This window comes from Heloderma suspectum, chromosome 7, assembly GCF_057233095.1.
Source record: "Heloderma suspectum isolate Gila_16-S chromosome 7, 16-S_ref, whole genome shotgun sequence".
NCBI lineage: Eukaryota > Metazoa > Chordata > Lepidosauria > Squamata > Helodermatidae > Heloderma > Heloderma suspectum.
Window position 1 is genome coordinate 37,304,333 of NC_139464.1, and position 16,743 is coordinate 37,321,075.

The 16,743-nt window shown below is 42.5% G+C and overlaps 1 protein-coding gene across 1 annotated transcript in view; it reads left to right on the top strand.

The window, feature by feature from the left end:
- Positions 1–15,699, top strand: part of ABTB3 (ankyrin repeat and BTB domain containing 3) — a 353,911-nt gene extending 338,212 nt beyond the window's left edge. Inside the window, exons 13-17 of the mRNA XM_084809681.1 lie at positions 3,777–3,879; positions 5,345–5,426; positions 7,633–7,701; positions 12,146–12,259; positions 14,084–15,699. Of these exons, the coding sequence (XP_084665807.1) occupies positions 3,777–3,879; positions 5,345–5,426; positions 7,633–7,701; positions 12,146–12,259; positions 14,084–14,293 (578 nt within the window). The 3' untranslated portion in view covers positions 14,294–15,699. The remainder of the gene's footprint in view (positions 1–3,776; positions 3,880–5,344; positions 5,427–7,632; positions 7,702–12,145; positions 12,260–14,083) is intronic.
- The last annotated feature ends 1,044 nt before the right edge of the window (positions 15,700–16,743 follow it).

The following is a 16,743-nucleotide window of genomic DNA, read 5'->3' on the forward strand; positions in this document are numbered from 1 at the left end:
TCCAGGAAATTCCTGACTTGTGTGGCGGATAACTTCCTCCTACAGAAAGTAGAGGAAGGAACTAGAGGATCGGCTATCCTTGACTTGATCCTAACCAACAGAGATGACTTAGTGGATAAAGTAGCAGTTACAGGAACTCTGGGGGAAAGCGACCATGTTGTACTTGAGTTCTTGGTTCTAAGGGAAGCAAAAGCCGAGTGTACTCAAACGCGTACCCTGGATTTTAGGAAAGCTGATTTTAATAAACTCAGAACAATGATCAGTAAGGTCCCATGGCAAGCAATGCTAGCGAGAAAAGGAGTCCAAGATGGGTGGGAACTTTTAAAAAAGGAAATTCTCAAGGCACAATCACAAACAATTCCAACAAGAAGAAAAGGTGGAAGACAACAGAAGAAGCCAATGTGGCTTCACAAAAAGCTTAGGGATGACCTGAAAACAAAAAAGGACACATATAGGAAGTGGAAAGAAGGCCAAGTAACAAAGGAAGAGTACAGGCAGGTAGCACAGAATTGCAGGGATGGCGTCAGGAAGGCTAAAGCGGAGAACGAGGTGAGGTTAGCGAGGGATGCTAAAAACAACAAAAAGGCTTTCTTCAGCTACGTGCATAGTAAAAGGCAGAGGAAAGAAATGGTTGTTCAGCTATTAAATAAGGATGGCAAAATGATAACAGAGGACAAAGAAAAGGCAGAGGTGCTCAATTCCTACTTTGGCTCAGTCTTCTCCCAAAAGAGGGTCTATGACCCCCCTGGCAAAGGCGAAGTACAGGCTGAAGGGGCAGGATTGCAGCTTGAGATCGACAGGCATATGGTCAAGGAACACCTCATTACTTTGAATGAGTTCAAATCTCCAGGGCCAGATGAACTGCATCCTAGAGTCATAAAGGAACTGGCAGAAGAACTCTCAGAACCGCTGTCTATTCTCTTTGAGAAATCATGGAGGACCGGGGAAGTGCCAGATGACTGGAGGAGGGCTAACGTTGTCCCTATCTTCAAAAAGGGTAAAAAGGAGGAACCTGGGAACTACAGACCAGTCAGTCTGACATCAATCCCTGGGAAAATTCTGGAGCAGATCATAAAGCAATCCATCTGGAAGCACCTTGACAACAATGCCGTGATTACTCGAAGCCAACATGGATTTGTCAAAAACAAGTCCTGCCAGACAAATCTGATCTCATTTTTTGATCAAGTCACCTCCCTTGTAGACCGTGGGAATGCTGTAGACATCATATACCTCGACTTCAGCAAAGCTTTCGACAAAGTGCCCCATGATATCCTGATGAGCAAACTAGCTCAAAGTGGGCTAGATGAAACAACGATCATGTGGATCCACAGTTGGCTACAGAATCGGACTCAAAGAGTGCTTATCAATGGGACCCTCTCAAGCTGGGGAGAGGTAACGAGTGGGGTACCGCAGGGCTCAGTCCTGGGCCCAGTGCTCTTCAATATTTTTATTAATGACTTGGAGGAGGAGGTGCAGGGAATGCTGATCAAATTTGCAGATGACACAAAATTGGGAGGGATAGCTAATACTTTGGAAGACAGAAACAAAATTCAAAGTGATCTGGATAGACTGGAGTGCTGGGCAGAAAACAACAGAATGGCATTTAATAGGGACAAATGCCAAGTTCTGCACCTAGGAAAAAGAAACCAAATGCACAGTTACAAGATGGGGGATACGTGGCTCAACCACACTACGAGCGAGAAGGATCTTGGAATTGTCGTCGATCACAAGCTGAATATGAGCCAACAATGTGATGTGGCTGCAAAAAAGGCAAATGCTATTTTGGGCTGCATTCATAGAAGCATCGCTTCCAAATCCCGGGAAGTACTAGTTCCCCTCTACTCAGCACTGGTTAGGCCTCATCTGGAGTACTGTGTCCAGTTCTGGGCACCACACTTTAAGAAGGATGCAGACAAGCTGGAGAGGGTTCAAAGGAGGGCAACAAAGATGATCAGGGGACTGGAAACAAAGCCCTATGAAGAGAGACTGAAAGAACTGGGCATGTTTAGCCTTGAGAAGAGAAGACTGAGGGGAGATATGATAGCACTCTTCAAGTACTTGAAAGGTTGTCACAGAGAAGAAGGCCAGGATCTCTTCTTGATCATCCCAGAGTGCAGGACACGGAATAATGGGCTCAAGTTACAGGAAGCCAGATTCCGACTGAACATCAGGAAAAACTTCCTGAGTGTCAGAGCAATACGGCAATGGAACCAATTACCTGGGGAGGTGGTGGGCTCTCCCACACTGGAGGCCTTCAAGACGAGGCTGGACAGCCATTTGTCAGGGATGCTCTGACTTGGATTCCTGCATTGAGCAGGGGGTTGGACTCGATGGCCTTGTAGGCCCCTTCCAACCCTACTATTCTATGATTCTATGATTCTATATGTAGTTTGGCTCTAAGTTTCCAAATAGCAGCCGGGAAGTGGGCAATATTTATCTGGAAAACAGCACTGGGGAGGAAGGGTTCATCCCTTTAATCCACAGTGCCGCTCTGAATTGCTCTCACCCCATAGTTGTAATTTGCTAAAATTTAAAGAGATTGAAAATCTAGGCATAGATCTCTGTCATCTAGTCTAGTTAGGCCCTTTTTTAGCCATTATCTCTGTGGTTCTAGAGCAGCCTTCTCCGACCTGTTGCCCTCCAGATGTTTTGTATTTCAACTCCCAGCATTCCTAACCATTGACGATGCTGAGTCTGACATCTTGAGGACACTAGGTTGGGGAAGGCTGTCCTAGAGAAAAGGAAACAAGCAGAACATCTAGGACAGGATGGAATTCCTTTCCTTATTTTTGCTGTTCATATTGCAAGAGCATTGTCCTCTCAACTGAGGATGTTGGAACTAGCTCTCTTTTGTTGCCTCCTTGTACTTGTAGCAGACAGCAGAATGCAGGAAATATAAGGAAGGAATCTGCAACTAGAAAAGCAGATGGAAGGTGTTGGTCCTGCATTTTCACCCATCACTCTAATTTACCATGAATGAAGGGATTAAGTACTGAAAATGAGAGAACCTCATGTTCAGTTATGGATGACGTTCTACTTTGGGCCTTTTTCTTCATTATGGCACCACTCTGTTGACAAAGCAGAGCAAATTAAAGCAATTCTCCATGCTATTGTGCATGCAATTCTATTTACCTTGGAAGTTAAAGCCATATTTTAAAAGCTCCTGAGAGCCTTATTCAGGCATTACCCAACCTTGGAAAATCAGGGTTCTAAATTTTGTGGAGAGCCTCCACCAATAGAAAAGGTACCCTGCTCCAGAAATTATCCTTCAACATGTGAGAGGCCAGGAGGAGTCACACAACCTTGGGGTCGGGGCTAAACTCATGGCCCTGCAATCCCACTGTATACGTGTTGCTGCTTGGGATGAGTTAATACCTGAATATGGCTCTAGTGTGCCATGTAAATGGAATGAGAAGTGGTATAAAAAGCAATCTGGAATCTGGAAATAGTCTTGGGTAAAGGCAAGAATAGCTAGAAAAGAAGAGGAATAGAAGCTTTCTTCAAAATTCATCTCTTTGCCCAGAAATATTGCATATGACAGGCTATCTGTTACCTATAAAAAGATAAAAACATATTTTAATGGTTTTGAATGTACTTTGTGTAAGTTCTTAGAATATCTAACAAAATATGTTCCATCTCAGGCAGCTCTTCAAGCTAACTTCAAAGGCGCATGCATCTTAAGCTACTGTCTTTTACCATCAGGATCAAACATACCAGTGTTTTAACTTACTCCCAATTAAAATTTCTTCCCACTCATTTTCTTTTTATGATTCCAGATCCTCATTTTCTTAACAATAAGGAAATGTCAGACGTTACATTCCTTGTGGAAGGAAGACCATTTTATGCACACAGAGTATTACTGTTTACGGCATCTCCCAGGTAAATATATGTCTTTATAAATAAACATGACAGAACACAATGTGAGCATTGAAGAAATTTTATAAGGCAGGGAGCTTTTATAGGTTACACAACAGGAACTTACAGTGAAGGTGATATTTCAGGAGTATGGAGTGCTTCCTAAGCTGGAGATGTTCCCAGTAGATTTCCCCAGTGGCCTGAATAATAAACATGGGCAAGCTTTGAGCTGAAAATATGGATAGAAGGGAAATCTGCTGGAAACCAGAATAGGTCTTCAAAGCAAGTTCTCAAACTGCATTCAGTTATTTTTTAAAAGTTAACACCATTACAACATCTTTAAAAAAACACCATGAAATCTAAAATCTACAAGTACAAATAAGAAGCAGAAGTCATCAGCTATGCAAGAGACTAACTCCCAGTGGCTTGGTGGAATAAAAATGTTTTTACTTGTCTGTATAAGGAGGTAAGTAATGTAGGAGGGGGCCTTTGGAGGGAGGGCATTCCATAGCTTCAGGGCCACTACAGAGAAAGCCCTGCTCCTGTTGATGACAATTTAATATCCAAAAACAGAGCTTCAGGGCTGATCTCAAATCTTGTAGAGGGGTTCATAAGGGACATATAACGTAAAGCTACTTTCCCTAACCTCATGCCTTCCAGATGTGCTGGACTAGAACTCCCATCATCCCTGACCAGCATGTGGTCTGGGGATGGTAGGAGCTATCTAGAGGGCACCAGTTTGGAGAAGGCTGATAGAAAGTATAGTAACACAACCGTATTTCCCAGGTAGCTTCCTTTCTCCTGCAGTGCAATGCTATGTACATCTACTGGGAAGCAAGTCCCAAGGAGTTGAATGGGACTTACTCCCAGGTAAGTGTGTACAGGATGGCAGCCCTAAAAGGTTTTTTTTCCTAAGAATATGATGTCAAGCTTTTCCGCCTGCTAATCATTTTGTAGAGGCAGAGCTTACAAAACTTTTAATGTTTTGTAATATAAACCATTTTTAGCTACTGGGATTTTTCTCCTCAGCCCCACATATAAGCCCCCTATGTTACCACATTGCCAGTGATGACAATTGGCCATAAAAAGCAATCAGATGTGGCCTGTTTGTGTACGTTTGAGGGAGGCTTGATAAGCAGAAATGAGAATGCTGGGAGCTGTAGGACATTTTTCTGTCTAAACATGCATAGGATTGTGCCCTTATTGATTGTTACAGATCAAGCTCTCATTAAAGGGACTGCTACAGGGCCAGTTCAGAAATTGGCAATCCATACCTTGGTACATTTTTCTGCATTGGGCACCCAGATGCTAAACATTTGTGCCAGGGTAGCAGTCTGCAATAGTTAGGTACCATCCTTCTAATATGGACATGATGCCACACTGATGTGCAAAGCACCTAAGAATTTAGTTGCTGGTGCATTATTTTCACAGTCTATCTTGAAATAGCTAAACAACAATATTTTAAAATTTTGTAAATGTTTTTGCCTAGGTTTAAAGCCCTATTGTCCAGCAAACCTGCATCTGACAGCACTTTTATTGAGATCAGCTATGTGAAGTATCCCATTTTTCAGGTAAAGTTGAGTGCATAAATAAACTAATGGCAATTAGCAGGAAGGAAAATTCATAGTATAAATGAGCAATGAGTAAAGCTTTCACTGCTTTTCAATAGCAACATTTGAATTACATTTGCAATTGGAGCCAAATCACATGTGATTGGTGTTTTGCTATGTTATGGTCCCGTGCATAATCAATGTTGCTGTTTAATATTTGCGTAAGATTCGTACAGTGCTAAAGAAATGAGAATTCTGCACCAGGGTAACCCAGATCTGCTAAGAAAAGCTGAGCTCTCAGATCCATCAATTATGCAGATCACCCAACTAGAAGGGCAGTTTACACAGTACCCTGAAAAAGTACCCCTCCCCAGGCCACTGCAAATCATCCTCAGAGACCCCTCTGGCTCCAGAAATTTCAGTGGGTGGATTCAAACATATTCAGACCTGCCTTCACAGCTTTTAAGATTTTTAATTTCATTGTTTTCCCTTCCTTTTTTTGAGGATCTGCATCCAATTCCAGTTTCAGCAGTTTTGTCATGACTTTTCTTTCTGAATTTTCAGCAAAGATGCAGAACCTTGGGCCTGGGGGCCAAATTTGGCCAACCTCCTGGGTTCTCCAGGACACACCGTTTCCCCTGGCCCACTCCCTTTCCCCAACCACTGATCATTTGGTGATTTTCCAACTTTTGTGCAGTTTTTTAAGCTACAATGTGCCGGTAAATTTTTTGGCCCCACTTCTTTTCCCTGTGGCCCTCCTCACCACTGGAATGGGGCCCCTGAAGAGCTTCCCTGAAATGGAATTTTGCTCTAGGGATGAAAGAGGTCCTGTGCTACAATTTATAGAGTTTCTCTACACATGGCTTATATCATACAATCAAAATGGGTTGCTAGCGGACATTTGTGGGTCCTTTACGTGATGTCATCAACTTCCAGGGCGCCTCCCATGGTTTATGACTTTTATCCCGCATTTTAAAAGATCGGATATAATGTGATAAGGGACGGTAATCCGATCTATCAGCTATGTGTAAGGACAGCATTGTACTATAATCGCAGCACCATCTAGTGGCTGTAAAATTAAACATATAGAAACATATAGAACTTCTTGAGAAAGGAAATCCTCAACTCAAAGCACATGTCTGCCCATGTAAAGTAGCCAAGCTGAATCCCGCAAAGAATCTGGAAGCAGAAAGCCCCATTAAAGATGCAGGATTTCAGCCTCATGTGATGAACCCCATAGGCTCACTTAATGTTTAGGATGCAGCTATGCCTTTTCCTCATGGAATGGACTGGGTCTCCATTGAGCCACTTATGCTCCAGTCTGAGCTTGTGTTAGTCTTCTGCTTGTATGCAGGGAAGAGATGGATCATTGAGTTTTCAGCTCAGAACCAAATGTATGCAGGTGCCAAAGTTTGATGTCAGCAATGAACTCTCCTGTGATGTATTGTGCCTACATTTTAGGAAGCTCCTCCTCTGGGCTTTATGCTAAAATCATTCACCATTCAGGCATGCCCGAAATGCACTGAAAGTAAACAAGCATTCAAGATGTATAGTAAAACTGCTCTTGTGATTGCCTTCTAAGGATTTTGCCAATGAAGGTTGCTTTCTTCTTGCAGGGCTCCTGTGCCGTTAGTAACAGCATGACAGACAAAGTTTCAACAGCTGAAGCTTTCCTCATTCCTACATTTGCATACCAGAAAACCTTTGCCTACTAGAATTCTTCCTGCCAGTCTGCTGATAAAGGCATAGGAGCTTTGCTAGGAAAAAAGTTGGCAATCCTATAGCATGACAGTCAATAGAAACTTTGGCATTTAGAAACCTTTATCAAGAGACTGACTTCGGCAGAGCCCTGACAGTATGAAAAACCACTAAGGGTGCAATCATGTAGCAATGAGTCCTATGGTTTTGCTGGCTGGGGAATACTGGGAGTTGTAGGACTTATTGCTATCTACACATGCATAGGATTGTGCCCTAATAAACCAACAGCTGTTCCAAGATGCAAAAAGCTGAGTATGGGGTTCCACCTTACATTTTCCTAATAAGCTTTTTCCTCCCTTTCATTTTGGAATAATGTGACCCTGCCATTTTTTCCCCTTGGTGTGGAACAATCCCTGAAGTAAAGATCACCCTAATAATAAACAGATAGCATACTGCAGAGTGGAGAGAAAGGAGACGGAAACTACAGCTGCATTTTTGTGATCTATCAATCCTTTTGGTTTTGTTTCAGCTTATTATGCAGTATCTCTACTATGGAGGCGCAGAGTCACTTCTCATTAAAAACAATGAAATCATGGAGGTAAGAAGCATTCTGCACCAACAATTAGAGTGATTCAGTACTCCCCTTATAAATATACAAAGAAGCAGTCAATTAAAAAGGAAGAGGTCTCCTCCTCAGGCTGTTGTTGTTTTTATTATGTCCTCTCTTGGGGCTCTTTCACACAGAGCTTTTATCCTGTGATTGAGATTGCTCCTTCACAGAAGTTTGCCAGCTCTTTACATGACGCTGTGACCCTCCAAGACTTCTTCTGCACTAAATGCCCTTTGTTCCATCTTTAAATAGATCGCAGATAATGAGCTATCAGATTACCCCATTGTATTCTGCTTCAGTTTCCTCTGTGAAAAGAATAAAGGTGGCAAGAAGAGAGATCAATGAAAGATCAATGAAAGATAATGGAAGACTCATATACGGGGAGGAGGAGGGGGAAAGGGGTGGAGGGAAAGGAAGCACGTGAAAAAGGGAGTAGTTGTGATCCTGCATTTAAAAGAGAAGCAGGAAGCCCTGTTTTAAATGCAGGATTTTAGGCTGGTGTGGAGATGCCCTATACCATCGGAAGATGAGACTCCCAGGTCGGAAGATGGTCAAAATGCTACTGGGGAGGAACAGCGGATAAGTTCAACTAGCCCCAGATGTGATGACGCAGCTAGCTCAAAGCCGAAAGGACAGCTAGCAGCCGATGGAGCTGGTGGTGAACGACGAATCCGATGTTCTAAAGATCAACACACCATAGGAACCTGGAATGTAAGATCTATGAGCCAGGGCAAATTGGATGTGGTTATTGGGGAGATGTCAAGATTATATATAGACATTTAGGGTGTCAGTGAACTGAAATGGACTGGAATGGGCCACTTCACATCAAATGACCACCAGATCTACTACTGTGGACAAGAGGACCACAGAAGAAATGGAGTAGCCTTCACAATTAATAATAAAGTGACTAAAGCAGTGCTTGGATACAATCCAAAAAATGACAGAATTATCTCAATTCGAATTCAGGGTAAGCCATTTAACATCACAGTGATCCAAATATACACCCCAACCACAGATGCTGAAGAAGCAGAAGGAGATCAGTTCTATGAGGATCTGCAGCACCTACTGGATAGTACGCCAAAAAAAGATGTTATTTTCATTACAGGAGACTGGAATGCTAAGGTGGGTAGTCAAACGACACCTGGAATTACAGGCAAGCATGGTCTGGGAGAACAAAATGAAGCAGGACATAGGCTGATAGAATTTTACCAAGACAACTCACTGTGCATAACAAACACTCTCTTCCAACAACCTAAGAGACGACTTTACACATGGACTTCACCAGACGGTCGACACTGAAATCAGATTGACTACATCCTTTGTAGCCAAAGGTGGTGGACATCTATGCAGTTGGTAAAAACAAGACCTGGAGCTGATTGTAGTTCAGATCACGAACTTCTTATTGCACAATTTAGAATCAGACTAAAGAGAATCGGGAAGACCCACAGATCAGTTAGATATGAGCTCACGAATATTCCTGATGAATATGCAGTGGAGGTGAAGAATAGATTTAAGGGACTACATTTAGTAGATAGGGTCCCGGAAGAACTATGGACAGAAGTTTGCAACATTGTTCAGGAGGCAGCAACAAAAAACGTCCCAAAGAAAAAGAAAACCAAGAAGGCAAGATGGCTGTCTGCTGAGACACTGGAAGCAGCCCAAGAAAGAAGGAAAGCAAAAGGCAATAGTGAAAGGGGGAGATATGCCCAATTAAATGCAAAATTCCAGAGGTTAGCCAGAAGAGATAAGGAATTATTTTTAGACAAGCAATGTGCGGAAGCGGAAGAAGATAATAGAATAGGAAGGACAAGAGACCTCTTCCAGAAAATTAGAAACATCGGAGGTAAATTCCAGGCAAAAATGGGTATGATCAAAACCAAAGATGGCAAGGACCTAACAGAAGCAGAAGAGATCAAGAAAAGGTGGCAAGAATATACGGAAGATCTGTATAGGAAGGATAATAATATGGGGGATAGATTTGACAGTGTGGTCAGTGAGCTAGAGCCAGACATCCTGAAGAGTGAAGTTGAATGGGCCTTAAGAAGCATTGCTAATAACAAGGCAGCAGGAGATGACGGTATCCCAGCTGAACTCTTTAAAATCTTGCAAGATGATACTGTCAAGGTGATGCATGCCATATGCCAGCAAATTTGGAAAACACAAGAATGGCCAACAGATTGGAAAAAATCAACTTATATCCCCATACCAAAAAAGGGAAGCACCAAAGAATGTTCAAACTATCGAACAGTGGCACTTATTTCACATGCCAGTAAGGTAATGCTCAAGATCTTGCAAGGTTAGACTCCAGCAATTCATGGAACGAGAATTGCGAGATGTACAAGCTGGGTTTAGAAAAGGCAGAGGAACTAGAGACCAAATTGCCAATATCTGCTGGATAATGGAGAAAGCCAGGGAGTTTCAGAAAAACATCTATTTCTGTTTTATTGACTATTCTAAAGCCTTTGACTGTGTGGATCATAACAAACTGTGGCAAGTTCTTGGTGGTATGGGGATACCAAGTCATCTTGTCTGCCTCCTGAGGAATCTGTATAACGACCAAGTAGCAACAGTAAGAACAGACCACGGAACAACGGACTAGATTAAGATTGGGAAAGGAGTACAGCAGGGTTGTATACTCTCACCCTACCTATTCAACCTGTACGCAGAACACATCATGCGACGTGCTGGGCTTGATGAAGCCAAGGCTGGAGTTAAAATCTCTGGAAGAAACATTAACAATCTCAGATATGCAGATGATACCGCTTGGATGGCTGAAAGCGAGGAGGAGCTGAGGAACCTTCTGATGAAGGTGAAAGAAGAAAGTGCAAAAGCTGGGTTGCAGTTCAACCTCAAAAAAACCAAGATCATGGCAACTAGCTTGACTGATAACTGGCAAATAGAGGGAGAAAACGTGGAGGCAGTGACAGACTTTGTCTTTCTAGGCACAAAGATTACTGCAGGTTTTGACTGCAGCCAGGAAATCAGAAGACGTTTACTTCTTGGGAGGACAGCAATGACAAATCTTGATAAAATAGTTAAGAGCAGAGACATCACACTGACAACAAAGGTCCGCATACTGAAAGCAATGGTATTCCCCGTAGTAACCTATGGCTGCGAGAGCTGGACCATAAGGAAGGCTGAGCGAAGGAAGATAGATGTTTTTGAACTGTGGTGCTGGAGGAAAATTCTGAGAGTGCCTTGGAATGCAAGAAGATCAAACCAGTCCATACTCCAGGAAATAAAGCCAGACTGCTCACTGGAGGGAATGATATTAAAGGCAAAACTGAAGTACTTTGGCCACATCATGAGAAGACAGGATACCCTGGAGAAGATGCTGATGCTAGGGAAAGTGGAAGGCAAAAGGAAGAGGGGCCGACCAAGGGCAAGGTGGATGGATGATATTCTGGAGGTGACGGACTTGACCTTGGGGGAGCTGGGGGTGGCAACGGCCGACAGGAAGCTCTGGCGTGGGCTGGTCCATGAAGTCATGAAGAGTCGGAAGCGACTGACCGAATAAACAACAACAACAAGAGATGCCCTTGGAGTCTCAGAAGTATGAAAGGGTTGTGATTCCTCATGAAACGAACAAACAGATCCATCAATTGTAGCAAGGTAAAGTAGGAAATATTAAATAGGACGGGAATAGAAAGTACATTCACCAAACCAGCTTTCCCCAACCTGTTGCCATCCAAAGTATTGGAGTACAACTTCCATCTCCCAGTTAGCATAGCTAGCAGGGATTATGGGAGTTGTAGTCTTAACACATCTGGAGGGCAACAGGTTAGAGAAGGCTGAGCCAGACCAATATAGTTCAAAGCAGAAACCATAGTCACAAAGCTCTATTTAGTCCTTCTCTTATTTTGTTGAGGTGTTTTGGTTGAATAAAAATAATGGTTTTAAGGCAGTATGATACTCTATCATCACCTGCATATGCACATAATTCATTTTTCTAACCCACAGTGATTAAACAGGTTTTGTAGGTTTAAAAAAAATTAAGAACCTGCAAACACTGTTTGACCAGTGACCATAGTATGACAGAAAAAAAATGGAGATGTGATTGTGGAATGACAACAGACTCCAGTTTTCAGCTTTCTTTATTTTACATGCTTCAGATGCACTTCTAAACTTTCACATTTTCCTTATTGAAGTCTGACATTTGATCTGACCTATTGTGTAACTCACCATTACTTGACAATGGATCCTCTAACTTTGGTCTCATCACACCATTTCTTTATAATAGTCAGGTAAAATAGCAAGGAGAATAATAGTTTCCAGTTCAGCTCCATTTTTGGACAGGATGAAACAGTAAAATAGCAGAAAGTCAGCAGGGGGAAGGAAGAAACTTGTCTTCAGATGCTGCCCCTCTCCACACACACAAAATTCTTCCCCTCCCTCCCAAGAACCTGAAATAATCATTTCTCCTGCTTTTCAGCTTCTATCTGCTGCTAAATTTTTCCAGCTTGAAGCACTGCAACGACACTGTGAGATCATCTGCGCCAAAAGTATCAACACAGAAAATTGTGTGGATATTTATAGTCATGCCAAGGTAATACAGCATTACTTATACATCATTATTACTCGTATTTATGCACTAGTGAATGTACCAAAGCCCAGTATCAGTAGACAACATCTTTGGACAGCTGCTTAGGGCCCGCCACTGCTGACACTATTGGCCTGGGCCCTGTTTTCCTGTGCTCTAATGAGCACTGGGGGCCACCATTGTACTCGCCTACAATGCCCCATAGCAGTGGAGCCATCACTATTGTGGGGCAATTACAATGGTGGCTGTTCAGTGCTCATTTCCAGTGCTGGTGTTTTTGTTGGCCAGGGGTGCAAAACCTCAGATCTGGGAGCCAAATCCCAGGTTCAGTATCCCTGCTGTAGGAGGATCCAACCTGAGCTGACCACTAAAAGGGCCATACCGAGGATCCCCTCAAATTGACAGTCAGCCCTGTATGTATCCATCTTCCCTTTTTGTGTTCACAGATTATGCTCAAGTTATACTTTGTTTCGGAATTACCCTGGTTTACAAAATGATCATTATTAATCCACTTCTATAATGTCCATGCCTCTGATCTTTCTAGGTTCTATTCCTATCTTCCAACTCAACAGTCAAGTCATTCAGTTGCCTTAATAAAAGTAAAGAAAGTAAACGGAAGCATATCCCTGAGAGATGATGTAGCTTAGAAGCTAAGAGTGTGAGCTGTAGGCTTAGCACACCTCACAGGCTTAGCACACCTCACCTTAGCTGTGGACTCCTACTAGGTAGCCAGCAGGAAAATAATAGTCTCAGTCCCTGCCCCAATCTGCATTATGGGGAATTTCAGTCTTCTGTGTTTTGACTTCATCAAAGTTTTAAGTATTTTGTGGAAACAAAAATGCAAAGGTTACTTTTTAACTACTGGACTCCCAGCATTGCTCTATAACAGCCTTCCCCAACCTGGTGCCCTCCATATGCGTTGGACTACAACTCCCATAATCCCTCAGCCAGCATTGCTGGCTGATCTGAAGTACACCAAGATGGGGACAGTTGCTCTACAAATCTGTTTAAATCATTGGTCTATAGTAGCATGATGTTTTCAATTTTTGATCATTGTTGTTATTTTTCTTTCATTTTCCTTTCCATTGTGGTTTTATAGAACTGGTCTATACTCTAGTACTCCAATGCTCTGGTATTCTAATAGAGTTTTCTACTTGATGGACTATATAGCATTCCTCATCTGTTTAATGGCTTACTGCTATGAGCCATTAGCTCTTTTGAGCTCAGAGCTGGTTGCATACAGGTCAAGAGCCCTAGCATGTGGATACCTGCTGCATTTCTTCATGCCATTACATTAATTATCTGAATGCAGGAACAGTATTGGGCAGTGCCAGTGGCATGGGTCCTTCCCACCCTGGCACTGCCTTCCTTCCCAAATGCTTTTCACAGTGGGATAATCTATTGCTGGGCTTGAAAGAGCAACTGAGCTTGGACAGATTTTTGGAGCAGCAAAGCTCTAAGACTGGGATCTCTAACATGGTACCCATAGGCCCCAGTGCACCTGTGGACACCTCTCTTGGCACCCATCAGGCCCCTCCTGATTTTTATTTTATTTCTTAAGAGAGAGAGAGATTTCTTTAGATAGATAGATAGATAGATAGATAGATAGATAGATAGATAGATGACAGACAGACAGACAGACAGATCCCCCCCCCCCCCGCCGAGTGCCCGGGATCCTCCTGGTTTGCCTCAAGGTCCCTCAACACGGGTAGTTCCTCCACATTATTTTGCACAGGACTTTTAATTCCAGACCATAACTGGGTATTTACTTAACTAAAACATGTTCCTCTTTCACTGTGTTCTCTCCCCACCATTCTTTCCCCTTTTCAGTTTCTTGGAGTCACAGAACTAGCTTCCTATTGTGAGGGTTACTTTCTGAAAAATATGATGGTTCTCATTGAAAATGAAGCTTTCAAACAGCTGCTATATGACAAGAATGGAGACTCATCTGGCCAAAATGTACTCCAGGATTTACAGAGGACGTTGGCAGCACGGATCCAGTCGATTCATTTGTCATCGTCAAAAGGCTCCATTGTATAAAGTTCAGGAAGGGAATGGCTTGACGTTTCGGGAAAGACACTCCAAGTGAAATGTTGCTGTTGCAGTTTCTTGAGCAAATATACAACGTTCTTTTTTCCTACCGGAGTATTACATTGCAAATGTGGTCCAAAGGTGCTGTCACTTACTTGAATCTTCTCTTGGGCAAGAGGTTGTGGTACATGTGACTCCTATGCATTTTTGGAACTACATTGAATGTATTGCTGTCCTGTGAATTGCTGTTCAGATTCTAAATGCGGAAAAGCGCCTGTGCAGCCAGTGCCAACAGAAGATGGGCCATGCACTGGTAAATAGCAGAAGCCCCAAATAGAACAAAGATACCATGGAACAATTATTTGACAAAACCAACATGTCAGGTTGTTTTTGTTACACAGTGTCATACTTTTTTTTTTTTGGTGAGAACTGTATTCCTCCGCATCCTACTGTCCATTGTATTATGCATTTAAGAAACATAAGACCTGATAGCTGCTCTTTAGCAAGAGTCAAAGAACTGGTAAGACTGTTATAAATGAGAAATATATATATATTGGGAGATTTTTACTGGTGGGAACTTTTTAAACTTGTTCATAAAAAATGGGGTGGCCTTGTAGTTTAAGGGTTTTCTTTTTTCCTTAATCTCCAAATTTTGTTTTCAACAGAGATATATTTGAGAATGTATGTAACATGTTAAGTTTGGGTTTTCTTTCTGTTTTGTTTTTAATAGTAAAATGTACATAGTGTAAGCATACATCTGAAAACAGTTCTGTTTGTATGCTTCACTTAAAAGTGGTATAATCTTGCCCAAATGGCTGTGGTTACACCAATGAGGTGCAATTACCAAGAACTCAATAGCTTGGGTTGGGGAAAATCTGCATGCTCATTGTGGTTTGAGGTTTAAAACAGCAACAAAATTCAACATGCATTTGCATGGTAAAGATACCTGTGAAATGTTACATTTTCCTTGTTTTTTCCAAGAAAAACAATGACACAATGTTAGTTCTTTGTCAAATTCCATTTGTAAAATTATATTTCAGGGTTTTATTTTTTGGGTGCACACAATTCCGGCAGAGAAGAGTTTTAAAGCTGATAATTTTGAGTAATTATATGAGAAAGGTCAATCCTGGGTCTTTATTCAAGGGAAACGTTGGTATTTTGCTACTGGGCAGAGGTTATGACGAAGATGATTTATTTTAATTATATATTAAATATGTACAATAGAGTGATTTATTGCCGTAAATTGAGAATGTGTAGGTTATGTGCTTATGGAGGCCTGTAACAGGCCTCAAGTTATTTAGTGACATATTTTTAGCAAGACAAACCTATTAAGTGCCACAGTGATTCTTGACAAGTTACATTTAATCAAATAGTTTCGTGGGGATCGCAGTAAAGACTGATTCCACCAGAACCTTTATCATGTTACCTTGTCCTTGGCAGACTTGAGTTAATTTGTCCCGCCCTTGGGGAAATCAAGGCTGGTTCATAAACGATGGAAATTTTCATGATGACGGAGCAAAGTAAATCCTAGGTCTTTTATAAAGGTGCTAATTCACATTTACAGAATTTTTTCTTGAAATGTACAGGAATCCAGTTTTTGTATTCGATGACAAGAGAATAAGGGGCTGTTCTGTGGCTCTGAACTTCTAATCCTCCTTAGTCCTTTTAAACCATTCTTAAAACTACACTGCAGAATTGCCTAAACTACCTTTAATGTCACGCACAGCTTGATGACTGAGTCATGAAGTAACACTGTCTCCCCACCCCACCCCATAGTCTGTAATTAGTAACTTGCGTTTCTGTGAATGTTGCAGTGCTTTAGAGGGGCAAGAAGCTGCATGACCAATGTTATTACTGTTCCCTCTGGGTGCTTCCATTATATTTGTGGTGCTTCCTCAGTCACTGAAAGCAGCACTACACAAATGATGGGTTGTTGTAACCCATCCTTCCCCAACCTGGTATTCTCCAGATGTGCAGGACTAAAACTCCCATCCTGGGGGGGTGGGTAGGAACTGTATTCTAACACATTTGAAGGGTGCCAGGAGCACTTCCAGATGGAGGCCTCTCCGCAGTTATGAGCGCAGATTTTTGAGGGACCTTGGGCAATAGGCCCCCTCCCTCAGCGCGTCTGCCATCTCACCACCATTATCACCAGCTGCTTTTGCTCTTCACACTTGTTCTCATCATTGCCACCACTGGTTTGCTTAACAAGCAAAGAGCCAGGGAGCAAGTGGGCAGTGGCATCTACTGCTCCTCCTCCTCACCATCACTCTTGTCTGGGCCAGAGCAAAAAGCAGGGGAACAAGCAGTGTTTCAGTGGTGAAGAGGAGGAGCAACTCCAGGGGGCTCTTGTCAGTGGGGCCCCTGCTGGGGTTTGGGTCCTCAGCAGGCGCCCAATCATGCCTACACCCAGTGCCAGCTCTGGCAGAAACAGTCAAAAGCGGCTCTTACCGACTTTT